This window comes from Mesoplodon densirostris, chromosome 7, assembly GCF_025265405.1.
Source record: "Mesoplodon densirostris isolate mMesDen1 chromosome 7, mMesDen1 primary haplotype, whole genome shotgun sequence".
Classification (NCBI taxonomy): domain Eukaryota; kingdom Metazoa; phylum Chordata; class Mammalia; order Artiodactyla; family Ziphiidae; genus Mesoplodon; species Mesoplodon densirostris.
The window spans coordinates 96,586,160-96,601,630 of record NC_082667.1 but is presented as its reverse complement, the minus strand read 5'-3'; the positions used below and the strand labels follow the sequence as shown (position 1 = coordinate 96,601,630).

Sequence of the window (15,471 nt, the reverse complement as noted above, 5' to 3'; positions counted from 1 at the left end):
TTTTATCGGGAGTGTGTTGAATCTCAGGATCAATCTGGAAAAGACTAACATCTTAACAGTAATAATGGGTCTCCTGATCTGTGAACACAGTACAACTTTCACTGCATCTTTCCATTTATTTAGGCCTTTTAAAATTTCACTCATCAATGTTTTGTAGTTTTCAGTATGTACAAAAGTTTTACACATCATTTTTCAACTTTATCCCGATATATCATCTTTCTGCTATTATTACAAATGGTACTTTTACATTTCAATACTCAATAGCTTGTTTCCAGGATATACATCATTTTTAATGTATTTACCAAAAGCTTGCTAAACTTAAACTCTCTTACTAGCCTTAGAGCTTTTATATTTCTTAAGATCTTGTGAATAGTTCATCATATCCTCTACAAAAAAAGACAGGTTTCCTTCTTCCTTTCCAGTTTGTATGGCTTTTATTTCTTTTTCTTAGCTTGTTGCGCTAGCTAGGACCTTCAGTATAATGCTGAAAAGAACTGGTGAGACCTCAATGTTTTATTACCAACCTTAGGGGGAAAACATTCAGTCTTTTACTCTTATGTTAGCTATAGGTTTTTCATAGGTGACCTTTATCTGGTTAAGAACGTTCAACTCAAATTCCAATTTAGTGAAAGGTTTTGTCATGACTGGATGCTGAATTTTGTCAAATGCTTTTTCTGTCTCTATAAAGATAATCACGATTTTTAAAATTAATTATTAAAATGGTAAATAACATCGATTTTTTTTATCATCTCAAACTTTTATTCTTAAGATAAACCACACTTGGTTACCCATTTTTATACTTTTTTTGATTCAATTTGTTAATATATTGGTAGGAATTTTAGTGTCTATATTCATGAAGGAAATTAGTCTGTAGATTTCTTTTATTATGATGTATTTGTTAGGTTTTATTACCAGGCAATGCTGGTCTCACAGAAAAAGCAGGGAAGTATTCCTGCCTCTTCTATTTTCTGAAGTAGTTTACAGATTTGGTATTATTTCTTCCTTAAATATTTGTTAGATTTCACCAGTGGATTCTAGGAGCTCTCTTTGCAGTAAGGTTTTTAATAACAAATTCAACTTCCTTAATAGATATAGGCTATGGGTTACCTATTTCTTCTTGAATGAGCTTTGGTAGTTTCTATCTTTCAAAGAATTTGTACATTTCATCTAAGTTCATCTAAATATATTCTCTTATCATGGCAAATGATGGTTATAAGTTAGGGATACTGAAGCAGAATTCCAAGATACTAGAGACTCTGGGTATTTGCAGGCCCCTTTGTTCTTGCATAGATCAATAAAAACTGATTTCCATTTATAAGTATACATAATCAAATTTTGATTGTAAGTAAAGCTAGAGATGAGGAGGTGGGGCAATTCCATCCTAGTGTTTAGTAGGCTTGTGGAGATGAGTATGTGGAGGTCAGTCTTCATAAAGCTGGTATCTCTGTCTCTTGTTACAAAGACTACCATCTAGCTTCATGATCAAATTAACAAAATATGCAATGAGAGATGAAGTGCAAAGAATACTGATCTAGGAAACACAACATCAGGACTGCAGTATGGGCTTTGACACTTTACCAGAATACCAACTCCTTTCAGCTTCAGTTTTCTAGTCTAAGTAAAAGGAAGGTGATGAGAGTAGAATATTAGATGAGGGCTACACAAGTGCACTATAACTGGTAAAATGTTACATAAAACATAAGCTACTACTTTATTCTAATGGAAAAATGCTAATTATTCAACATTAATAATTGGTAAATAGTTTGGGTATGACTTTTCTAAGAACTTATTTGTATGAAGGTAGGTAAATTTTAAAAGGGGGGCCTTTAAGAAAAGATGGGGTCCCCAACCACTTTATAAGAACTATTTTATCTTTTCTTTTCTCCCAAAGACTGGAAAATCAATGACGGAGGTGGCACAGGTGGTTACGAAGTGGAGGGGGGATGGCACAAGATGAGGAAGCAGGTGCTACTGATATTTTTATGAGACTGCTGACTACAGAACAGCGTTTCTCAAACTTTAGCATGCATCAGACCCACCTCAAGGGATGGATAAAAAACAGATTGCAGGGCAACATAATTAGAGTTTACGATCAAACAGTCTGAGGTGGGGCCTGAGAATTCATAATTTTACCAAGTTCTCAGGTGATACTGATGCTTTTGGTCTTGAGACCATGCTTTGAGAGACACTGCTATAAAGAAGACCATGGTAGAGAAAGGAGTGAAAGAAAAAACCTGTCTAGCAGAGGAGATCTTAATTCTTAGATATCCTGAAGTTATATAATAAAGCTTTATGTGTGTGTATATATATATTTTAAGAGAGTGCATCTTTTTCCTTCAATTTTCAAAACTGTCAGTGATCTGAAAAAGGTTAAACACCAGTTTTTTGGAAACTTATTTTAAAGAGTCAGGATCCATTAGCAATTGTGCTGTATTGTTGAGTGACTCCCTGATTTAAAAAATTTAAAAGCCATTTAGTGTTACTACCCAGTACATTAGGATAAACTGAAATATATAGGAAAAACTTACATTGGCTTTAAAGCGGTACTATTAAAATAATATTTTTAAAAAGCAACACAATCTATTAATTTCTACAAAGTGGTAATACCCTTAGTGATTATTCAGCAAGAAAGATGAGGTAATTCAGTCTTCTATCTTTTCAATTTTTGCATATCTTTTAAAACATGATTTAAAGCCTTTGTTCTAATATGTAAAAGAAAAATAACAATATTCTACAATATCATTGTCCTTAACAAACAAATTATAAGTATTGTAACTTTTTACAAAAAAAGTTTCAGTAGATCACCAGAAAAGTGTCAAGGAAATAAAAGTCATAATTCTCTTTAGGAAAATTCTTAGTCCAATCATTTCAGATACAGTAAAGAAAATGTCAAGTACTGAACTATTTCCTAAATTACATTAAATCATATCACACAATTCAAAATTTGTCACATTCAAATGTAATAAAACATTAAACTTTTATCATGAAATAAACACGATAGTACTAGATTCAAATTTTTGGTAAAGCTAATTAGAAAGTAAATGTCAAAACTATTTTACTGATCTTATCCTAGTGAAAGTCAGCCAAGTCTCATTCGAGTTTCACCAAATACCCTGAAATATTTCCAAAGCCACTATCTGTGATAGAATTTAAATATGCTTTGTAAAACATATTTTTTATCCTTTGAATGAATTTTAACAAATTCACTTTTATGCAAATTATACAAATATTTCAAAAACAGTGATATTTCAGAGGCTATATTTCTTAAATCAAAGTGTAATGTAGAATACTTAATTTAATAAATTAACAATGAGATTGCATACATCTTACATAAACATATTTTTAAGAAATAAGTCATCAGGTCCTATTGCTATACCAAATAGGAAATACTTAGCAGATCTTAATGGGCCAAGGGAAAAGGAACAAATGTTATAATGAATTAAAAATCTATGACCCTTTTCTAAAATACCATTCTTTGGTCTTATTCAAGGAAAATGTTTCATATAATAAAACCCATTTAGTTCTTTGTTATCTGTTAATAAGACCTATTGTAAGCCACATTATATTACAATCATAAAAAATAATTTAAGTTATTCATTTTTTTCAAGTGTTTATGCCAAAGATTACCCAGATGGTTAACAGTAGAAGCAAAACAAGAAACCATGTTTGCCATTACCTTCCATATTTTTCATTAATATTACATAGAACCCTCTTGAACTACCCTATTCTATGCCTTAACCACCTCTAACTGAGATGAATAAATAGTAACGTACATGGTATCCCTACTTCTATAAACTGATTTTGCACAGTTTTATCAGATGAATGCTCCAAAAGCTGTTTTTCACACAATGAAATTCTCTTAAAGTAACAGTGACAAAAACAACTAACATTTAGAGAGTACTTCCTATGTATCTAGCACTTTACTCATGATATAATTTAAATTTCATAACAATCCCATGATGTAGGTCCCTTTATTACTCTCATTTGACAAATGGGAAAGGTAACGTATTGAGAGGTTTAAGTGACCTACCCAAGGTCACACAGCTACTAAGTGGTAGAATAGAATGAAAGAAGCAGACCTATTCTGGAAGCCACATTCCTAGCTATTTTATTACATTATATCTACATGAAAATATTCTTATTGCCTATAGCATCTAATCTAAGCTCTTCTCTTTGGCTTTAAAGACTTCAAAATCTGATGAACCTTAATTTTACTACAGTTCTTTGTATACCAGTCCCACTGGACTTACTATTCTCTTCTACACAAGTCATGTTCTTACATCATTGTTACTCTCCTCTTACACTTAATGCAACTGTAATTGGTCTATACCATACATTTTGCCCTTATACAGCATGTAGTTGGATTTTAAAGAAATAAACTCTCATGAGTATTTATTTTTTCAAAAATAAATTTAAAACATTTACATTTATGATGACAATCAGACCTGCCTAGATTCAAATCCTGACTTTGTAAACTATTCATTTGTGACTCTGGTTAAGTTATATAATGTCCCTCTGCCTTAGGTTCCTCACAGTAAAATGCGATAACACAGCACCCTCTTGTAGTTTTAATATGGTGACTGAACGAGTTAATTAATGTAATTTTAAACTTCTTAGAACCCTTTCCCACTGGTTCCTTCACTGTGTCATGAAGCTTTCATGACTGATAATATATCTACTTCAAATTATAAACAAATTAGTTATAGTTTATAGTACAATACAATACTACACTATTCTGATAATCACAGTTGATAAATAGAGATAAAAATCTATATACAAAGAAACAATGGAAAGCTGAGATTCTTTTCCAGGGTAATGGAAAAAGGAACATAAGCTTGCTGGAATAGGTCTTTTTGTATATGTGAAAAAGAATATTACAATGGACTGAAAGTTTCTGTCCCCCCCAAATTCATATGTTGAAACCCTAAACCCTGATGTGATGATATTTGAAGATGAGGCTTTGGGGAATTAATTAGGTCATAAGGGTGGAGGCTTCATGAAGGAATTAGTGTCCTAATGAGAAGAGACAGGAGAGAGTTTGCTTTTTCTCTCATTCCTCTCTACTATGTGAGGACACAGCAAGAAGACAGCCATCAGAAAAACAGGAAGCAGGTCTCACCATACACCAGATCTAATAGCAACTTGATTTTAGACTTCCTAGCCTCCAGAATTGTGAGAAATAAATACTTGTTGTTTAAGCCATCCATTCTATGCTAACTTGTTATAGCAGCCTGAATTAAAAGAGAAATCTTTTTTATGTTAGGGAGTAAGATATAGGAAGTTCTAGGAAGCCTACCTTTTATCTTCAAACAGAGAAAACTTTTAGGTTGACTACCAGAGATTTCTCTGTATTGAGGGTAAACAGCAGGGAAAAAAAAAAAACAAAAACAGAAACACTTTTCTTTCTAAATTCCTATAGAGCTCTAGTGAAATCTTTTCCAGATGCCAAGGTCTACAAAGTTTTTTTTTCCAAAAAGCTAAAGTGAATCTATATAAGCTGCTCCATATTATTTGTTTCTATCCAGTGGATCTGAAATAACATGGATTTTAATGTTATTTACAATGGTCCAATTACTCAGCAAGAGATGTGTTGATTTCCTTTTCCTCTGCTTATGATTTTTCTACTCGGTAACCATCCTTCCCTTACTTGTAGTAAATGTGTTACAGTTGGAGCTGAATCTATCCCCAGCTCCTGGGTTATGCATGTGGCTAAAGCCCTAGCCAATGAGAGCTTTGCATACCCTGCCCACAGAACTAGTATGGGACTAGGCATAAAACACAAGCCATTCTGTATGAATCAAAGCTAATCCCAAGATTTTTTGCTTGAGTTGCCAGGAAACAGGTGTTCTTTCTGTTGGACTTAGAACTCAGAGGATATAAGACTCGGACTGCTGGGATACCACCGCATGTAGAGGACCCACCCAAAAATGAAATTAATATAGAGGATGTACACATACACACACAGACACACAGACACACACACACACACACAATATGACTAGAGAGGTAGATAAATAACACAAGCTGAGATCCTAATGACAGTTTTAAGCTCCTGCTAAGCTGACTTAATGCTAGCTACCCTTGGATCCTTCATTTACAACAGCCAATTAATTCTTATATGGCTTAAGCTACTTTAACTTGGGTTTTCTGTTATAGTTATGGTTTACAGTAAACAGTAAGACTCCTGACAAATGTATACCTGATGGAAGAGCCACTTATATTAATGAAAAAAACCCCATATATATATATATATATATAGTATTGGCTCACCTTTTGGTTTAATAAAGCATTTGCCAATTTCTGTACTTCTGAACTCAGTAAGGTGGCTCCTCTGATGACTTTGCTGAGAGCGGCAAGAGACTGATGAACACTTTGTACTAAGCGAATGGCATTAAATTGTTCAAGAACGATGAATGATAGTATTGGAGATCCTTGTCGATCATTAGGAGGCAACACTTTCTGATGAATCAGGTTGGAATTCTAAAAAGATAATACATCATGTCATATTTACTGAAAAGTAACACAAATCACTGATACATTAAAACATTCAAAAGTTATTAAAACCTTTTGCTGGTCTATCTTGTTTTGAAATACTCTCTTTTATGACTGGACAAATTTATTAAATCTGTAAATACATAGGAAGGGAATTCTGGAGTTCACCAACACTGAAGTGGTGTGGGGGTGGGAACTGAGAAAAGGGAACCATGCTGAGAAGGAGCAGTCAATATAGGTGGAAAATGTTAAGAACGGCACACTGTAAGCCAGTGCAAAGAGAGCAGCACAGCTAAACTACCACTCTACCGCTGTAAGGAGAGCAGAAGGAATCATGGCTATGAAAAATATGTGAATGGACATTTAATTCAATTTGAAAATTACCTGTATGTATATTTGAAAAATCACACCAATGATCTTGTACCAGTGAATATTATATCTTAGTATTTATTTCTACGTATATACTTTAACAGAGGCTCTGATACATGGAACTTCTAGGGCTTCTCAAATTGTTAAGAAAAACTCAAGGAATCCCAGATGTTTCTAAACAGCTTATGTGGTTAGGAGGAAAAAAAATCATCTTCAATAGTATTCTAAAAGTATCAAATAACTGTCAAGAGATAAATCTGGGAAGTCCTGTACTCTTACTTGCTCTCCATTATCTTAATTTTCTCTATATATTCTGCTTACAATCCTAGTTAAGAATCCCCTCTCTTTGTTCTAATGGTTGTCACATCCATATCTTCCATGAGAGCACTGTCTCTTTTTCATGTATCTGGCATGATAATTTAATATCATAAAATGGTGATCTAGCATGGCTATTGCCATTAAATAAATAATCATGAAATAAATTTTATTGGCATGAGAGCATTCCTGAGGATAGATTTAGGCTATGAGTTCAAATTTAGGCATTTTATTTCTATTACTGCTATATTTAAAATATTAAAGCTGCTGAAATCATTTTTGATAGACATAAGAATGTACATAAATATGCCCACTTAAATAAATAAATGGTGGTGAACTCAAAACTAAATCTAGAAGAGAAAAGGAGTAAAACATTATGAAAATTAATTAGAATTATTACCCCCAGATTGAAATTAACTATCTGAACCAGAGCATGCAATAAATAATACTTAACACACCTCCAACCTCAATCAACTAAATAATAAAACTGACATAAAATTTAGGTTATAGACTTTCCATAACTCCTTATATTAAAAACCATTCCTGGAAGTGAATAATATGTGGTACTTAAATCTTTATCAATCTTATACTAAGACTGGCAAAGATTAGCAAAGAATAATTTAGTTTATGGATTTTTATCCCTCCTATTAAACTGATGAGACAAATTTGCACTGTTTGCACTATTACTTTATAGAAGAAGAATACTCAAACTTAGGTCATTCAAGCAAGATTCCACTTCTCTATAATGTAAGAAAACAGCAAACTTACCAAACTGTTAAAAAGCCTGATTTAGGAGAATAACTATCAAAAATACTTAAAATTCAAATAGAGTTCAAATAAGAGCTATGGTCTAGCAATGTGCAGTTAGTATAAAATACCAGTTGAATTTCAAAGACTTAATATGAAAAAAGGATGTAAAATACCACATTAATAATTTTTTATAATGATCACATGCTGAAATGCTAATATTTTGAATGTATCAGGTTAAATAAAATGTATTAAAATTAATTTCACTTGTTTCTTCATACTTATTTAAATGTGGCTGCCAGAAAATTTTAAATTATAAATATGGCTCCCATTTGTGTTTCACATTATATTTCTATTGCATAGTGCTGGTCTAGAAACTATCAAGTAAAATGATGTAAGCAATAAGAACAGAAGGACAGAGGAGAAAACAGAGTATAGTAGGGTCTCAAAAAGTGTTTGATTAATGAAAGATGAAAAAAATTGTGAAAAAAATGAATAGTAAGACACACTGTGATATAAGCTTTGATAAATTAATGACTGAGAAAAATATAGCAGAAGACATCAAAGTATATTGTAATATATATTATAATGTAATCCATTTCCTATAGGCCTTAACAAATTTTTGATTAAAAATTAATGTAAAATAACTTTAACTCAAAAATAAATGTAGATACCTTATACATTCTAAAAGGATGAAGTATAGAGAAGATTTAGAGTAGTAACATGTTAGAGTATTAAATAACCTTAAAACAAAAACACTTAAGTATTATTTACAATTCAAACAGCTAAAATCACCATGAGTAAATTACAACTCATCATTATAGTAAGCTTTTTAGTGAAACTATCGAGGGATGATAGTCATATCTTTAGTCAATTGGTTATAAGAAAAGCTTTTTCTTTTTTCATAAATACAATTGATTGAATCATGCACTTTTTTTTAAACATCTTTATTGGAGTATAATTGCTTTACAATGGTATGTTAGTTTCTGCTTTATAACAAAGTGAATCAGTTATACATATACATATGTTCCCATATCTCTTCTCTCTTGTGTCTCCCTCCCTCCCACCCTCCCTATCTCACCCCTCTAGGTGGTCACAAACCACCTAGCTGATCTCTCTGTGCTATGCAGCTGCTTCCCACTAGCTATCTATTTTACGGTTAGTAGTGTATATATGTCCATGCCACTCTCTCACTTTGTCACAGCTTAACCTTCCCCCCTCCATATCCTCAAGTGCATTCTCTAGTAGGTCTGTGTCTTTATTTCCGTCTACCCTGACAAAACCATAATTCAAAAAGAGTCATGTACCAAAATAGTCATTGCAGCTCTATTTACAAGAGCCAGGACATGGAAGCAACCTAACTGTCCATCATCGGATGAATGGATAAAGAAGATGTGGCACATATATACAATGGAATATTACTCATCCATAAAAAGAAACGAAATTGAGATATTTGTAGTGAGGTGGATGGACCTAGGGTCTTTCATACAGAGTGAAGTAAGTCAGAAAAAGAAAAATAAATACCGCATGCTAACACATATATATGGAATCATGCACTTTTGAAGGATATCTTTGACATTTTAAAGTTCATTTTGTCATTAAAAAGCTAAGTGTATACACAGAAAATCATTATATAATTATGGAGCTGCTGGGGAAGAAAAGATTATGGATATTTTAAAACTTAACTATCAAGCAAGAAATATCTTTGGGGCAAGAAAAAAGCTAGTCTAATTTTGGTGCAATTTAGGTATTAATACAGAATTTTGTGTTTTAATTAGAATAGTTTCCTAAGTGAGATAACGACTTTAGACATAAGTAAAATGGATGACACATGGAAGTACTACTCTTTCTGTTTCTTTGGGTTTTTTTAAAAATAATAATTATTAATTTGAGCTTTTTGAAAATGGTTCTCTCTCAGAAAGGATTTTTGTCACTAAAGGAAACTTAAGCAATGACTAGGCTAGAGATTAGCAAGTTTTTCTGTAAAGGTTCAGATAGTAAATATGTCAGACTTTGTGGGCCATAAGGTCTTTGTCATAACAGCTCAACTCTGGCTGTTGTAGTGTAAAATAGCCACAGACAATGTATAAACAAACAGGCATGGCTGGCTTTCAATAAAACTGTATTTATAGAAATTGGCGGCAGGTCACATTTGGCCCATGAGCTGTAGGTTGCAAACCTCTCAATTACACTACCACTTATTCAAAACATTGTGAAGATTCATATATTGGTCTAGATAACATCAGAGTCCTATCCAGATCTGTAATTCAATGAAATTAGTAAGATGTGAATTATAGTTTCTATGTGTATATTTACCCATGACTTATAAAACAGCAATCAAAAATTGGACAGACGTATTATTTTTCCATGTCATACGATCATGTCTTTGTCCAAGATATGTTTTCTATGATAAGAAAACTATTAAAAGACTCAACAATCATTTTAAAAAGCAAGAAAGGAAATCAGAAATATTAGAAACAAAGGTGTAGTGGCTCTATGAGTTATAGAAAAGGGGGTAATATCTTCACTTCCATGTGGTAGAAATTTTACTTTTGCCCTCCAGTAACCCTTCAATTCCTCTTTAGCTAATAATTTTCTAATATCTCTCTGGGAAGAAACAAACTTTCTGAAGTCTAAGTCCATATGGTTCTGGTGAAGTTGATTCAACTCAATTCCAGAAGCTATCAATAGTATGTGACTTAGAGTTTAACTAATCAAAGCATTCCACTGTCCTAACCATAGTCAGGACATTCCATGTCCTGCCCATAGATGGGCAGAGTACCAAACAGAGATAACAAAATGAAATAAGAATCTTGTCTGGGTCTTCTGATAAAGAGATACCTGTTTCTTTCCACTAGACCTGACCTTAAGAGATCATAAGGTAGAGAACAGGTGTAGTCATTTTGTGACAATAAAGAGAGAGACTGTATGAAAAATGGAGCATACACACATATATCATTATCATATCAGTTTCAGTGCATCAGATCTTTCAGAATATATGTACCATATATATTACAATAAGTATACATATATACATATATATATATATATATATATATATATATATATATATATATATATATTACTGGGTCCTGATGACATCCTTTCAAGTTCCTTGTAACAAGCTGTGACTGAAACCAATTTAACACTTTTTTCAGTTATGGGCACCATAAATTCCCCTTTTTTGGCCTTAGCCAGTTTGAACTGGGTTTTCCATCAGTTGCAATCCAAAGATTGTTAACTGATTAATTCAAGTTCAACAGACTCCTGTCTTAAGCATTCATAATCAGAGAAATCAAAAGTTTGACATATCTGCATTAAATTATATCTCTTCAAAAGTGGATTTCTGATAAGCTTGTGGAAAGGAGATAGAAGAGAAAGGAAGAAAAAAGGTAAGAAAATAGAAGTATGAGTGTGGTGACTTCAAAGAGTTGAAAGAACTATAGAATTTCTCTGGCAGCCCATTTCCTCGGAGAGCTGGTTGCTTTAGCAATTCTAGTTATTAGTGAACAAACAGAGCTTATATTTCTAAACCAGGTAACTATTTCTTTTCATACCAAGTTATTGGGTAGATCAAAGGAAACCAATGCAGTTATGTTTTAATGTTCATTTCATTTAGTTCAGTTACAGTGAGGAATATTACTTAATTGAGCAAGCAGAGCTCAACCAGGAAAGTGTGTGCTAATTACCCAATACATTGTTCAAATCAAAAGTGTTGAAAGGGGCTTCCCTGGTGGCGCAGTGGTTGAGAGTCCGCCTGCCAATGCAGGGGACACAGATTCGTGTCCTGGTCCGGGAAGATCCCACATGCCACGGAGCGTCTGGGCCCGTGAGCCATGGCCACTGAGCCTGTGCGTCCGGAGCCTGTGCTCCGCAACGGGAGAGGCCACAACAGTGAGAGGCCTGCGTACCGCAAAAAAAAAAAAAAAAAAAAAAAAGTGTTGAAGGAATGTTCGTTGCAGCTCTATTTACAATAGCCAGGACATGGAATCAACCTAAGTGTCCATCGACAGATGAATGGATAAAGAAGGTGTGGCATATATATACAATGGAATATTACTCAGCCATAAAAAGAAACGAAATTGAGTTATTTGTAGTGAGGTGGATGGACAGAGTGTAGTAAGTCAGAAAGAGAAAAACAAATCCCGTATTCTAACACATATATATGGAATCCAAAAAGAAAAAAAAAAGGTTCCGAAGAACCCTGGGGCAGGACAGGAATAAAGACACATGTAGAGAATGGACTTGTGGACACGGGGAGGGGGAAGGGTAAGCAGGGACGAAGTGAGAGAGTGGCATGGACATATATACACTACCAAATGTAAAATAGATAGCTCGTGGGAAGCAGCCACATAGCACAGGGAGGTCAGCTCAGTGTTTTGTGTCCACCTAGAGGGGTGGGATAAGGCAGGTGACAGGGAGATGCAAGAGGGAGGAGATATGGGGATATATGTATATGTATAGCTGATTCACTTTGTTATACAGCAGAAACTAACACACCATTTTAAAGCAATTATACTCCAATAAAGATGCTGAAAAATTAAAAAAATAAATAAAAATATCATTAAAAAAAAAGTTGAAGTTGGGTATAACGTCTTAAGCTTCTTGAATTATCTGCCAGGTAGGCAAATATATTGTTTAACATGGGTTATCTATGTATGTACAATAAAATATCTAGGATACCACTAAAAAGTAGAAAAGATATATAACCTGTAAACTAAGAGAGCAATATATTAGAGAAAATAGTCCAAAGAAGACAAGAAAGATGTAAAAAAAAAAAGTAGAAAAAATACAAAACATAACATATAATAATATAGTAAACCAGATTTAATGTAAATAGACTAAATGTTCCACCTAAAGATCAAACAAAATCCAGCTATAGGCTCTTTATAAGATACACCCATAAAAATTGATTTAAATGTTGAAAGTATGAAATAGGATATATCTAACAAATAGTAACTAAAAAAAAGCTAATACAGATTTATTAATACCAGAAAAATAGGAAAAACATTATAAGAGTTAAAGAGAATTACTATGATAGTGGTTCAATATATCAAGAAGAGTTAGCATTCTGAACTTGTATAATTCAAAAATTGATAGAAAAAAACTATTATATATTATGATTTGTGAACAAAACATTTAAAAAACTTGATCTAAAGAATATAATTTGAGGGCTTCCCTGGTGGCGCAGTGGTTGGGAGTCCGCCTGCTGATGCAGGGGACACGGGTTCGTGCCCCGGTCTGGGAAGATCCCACATGCTGTGGAGCAGCTGGGCCTGTGAGCCATGGTCGCTGAGCCTGTGTGTCCGGAGCCTGTGCTCCGCAACGGGAGAGGCTGCAGCGGTGAGAGCCCCGCGTACCGCAAAAAAAAAAAAAAAAAAAAAAAGAATATAATTTGAGAATAGCAGTCAACAGAGTAGAATACACATCCTTTTCAAACATAATATGAAATTAATCAATTTTAAAGATATTTAAATTTTTAGTTCAAAAACATAAGAAAGTACTAGTCCTATTAATTGTTTATCCTGGCACTCTAGATTTAAATTTCATTTAATTTTATTTCAATGCATTCTTTTGAAATTAAGGTATTCTGAGTTTACAAGTGTAATTTAACAGATATACAAATCTACATATGAACCTGAAGAAAGAAATAATAAAAATAGTTACTGGGTCAACCAGTTCAACTGTTGCTCAGAAAAAAAAATCTGTCCCCTATTTTTTGCTCAACAAATTCTATCAGCCTAAAAGAGACAGTTTTACATGTACCTTTTATCATATGGGAATTAATGGAAGTTCTCAAGCTATATAAAGGAGATGTAAATTGGTTAGAATGTCAGTAATTCTCATCAGTTATCAGCATCAACCAGATATTAAAAACTGCTTGGCGAGCTGGTATATAATAAAAATTTTAAAGCATGAACTGACCTTTTGAATGTATACGTGCAGAATATTAAATGACATTAGACTTTTCATGTGTTATACTTTTTAGCATTTTGATTTTTAAATTATTGTTTTACAAAGTACTAAGTTTTCCAGTGGAAATCCCAAGAGAAATGTCACAAAATACGGGATGTTACTAATTATGCATCTAAACTATTTAAAAGATGATATAATAACATATGAATGAACAGTTAACACAAAATAATGTTAAAAATTATAACTACACATTTGTGTATATTATATATTTCCCTGAAAAAGATATAATCACTAATACAGTCACTAAAGTTTTTGACAATTTAACCTTCAAGCATGAAAGGTTAAATTAATAAAATATCTTGAATGTGGCAACGTCATCAATACTACTAGGGCTTGTTATACTAAACTTTAAAAATCTACAAATCTTTAAAGAAATAAGAAAGATACAAAAGACTTAATCCATAAAGAGTTTATGTTTGACAAATAGTGTTCCATCTATTTTTTTATTAGATCCATACAATCGTCCTTTGAAGACTGGTTTTACTTTTGAAATATCTTTGACTCTTACTTTATATTCACATTTTCACCATATTCAATAAGGTTCCCACGATTTTGCCCTTAGAACATTGTAACTTCCTCTAAATTGGTTTTCAGGCCTCTAGTATCCACTGCTTACTTACACCATCATCAGTTTTGCCTTTATAAAACACGGATCTTTACATATCACCTTCCCACCTTCTTATTAGCATTGCATCCCCACTGCCTACAGGATAAATTATAATCACTCCTCATGACATTAAACCCTTTCCAACCTGGTCCTACTAAAGTTTTTTGCTCTTGTGTCTAGCCATTCTATTCAAAGCATTCTTTACTCCAGTCAGGTTAGAATAACAAACATGGGAGACTTTTCTCTCTCTCTGAAATACCATATACTCTTTTTTAACTAGAGAATTTCTTGCTCATCATGTAACCTCTTTTTTTAATCTAAAGCCTTTAAAAATATTTATTTATGTATTTATGTATGTATGTATGTATGTATGTATGTATTTATTTATTTATATTTTTGGCTGAGTTGGGTCTCCGTTGTGGCATGCGGGATCTTCATCACGGCATGTGGCATCTTTTTGTTGTGGTGCGCAGGCTCTTCGTTGTGGCATATGGGCTTCTCTCTAGTTGTGGCATGCAGGTTTTCTCTCTCTAGTTGTGGCATGCGAGCTCCAGAGTATGTGGGCTCTGTAGTGTGCGGCATGCGAGCTCTCTAGTTGAGGTGCATGGATTTAGCTTCCCTGCCGCATGTGGGATCTTAGTTCCCCGACCAGGGATCGAACCTGCATCCCCTGCATTGGAAGGCGGATTTTTTACCACCAGCCCACCAGGGAAGTCCCTCTAAAGAATTTCTTACTCATAATGTAACCTCCTCTGACTTCCTCTTAGCAGAATTTAACACTCCCTCATTTGGGTTCCCAAAGACCATTGTAATACCTATATTTTTGTGTATTGTTATCATCTTTTAATAAGTCATAGCAGCTAGCACAGTGACAAGCATATAGCAGACATATCAATAGATATTTGATGAATGAAATAAATGAACAAATGAATGCAGAGAAAATATTATTACTTCTTTTTTATAAA

General features: G+C 33.3%; 1 protein-coding gene across 1 annotated transcript in view; it reads right to left on the bottom strand.

The window, feature by feature from the left end:
- The window catches only part of DYNC2H1 (dynein cytoplasmic 2 heavy chain 1), a 384,236-nt gene that overhangs the window by 78,037 nt on the left and 290,728 nt on the right, over positions 1 to 15,471 (bottom strand). Inside the window, exon 84 of the mRNA XM_060105577.1 lies at positions 6,271 to 6,480. Coding sequence (XP_059961560.1) covers positions 6,271 to 6,480 — 210 coding nt within the window. The remainder of the gene's footprint in view (positions 1 to 6,270; positions 6,481 to 15,471) is intronic.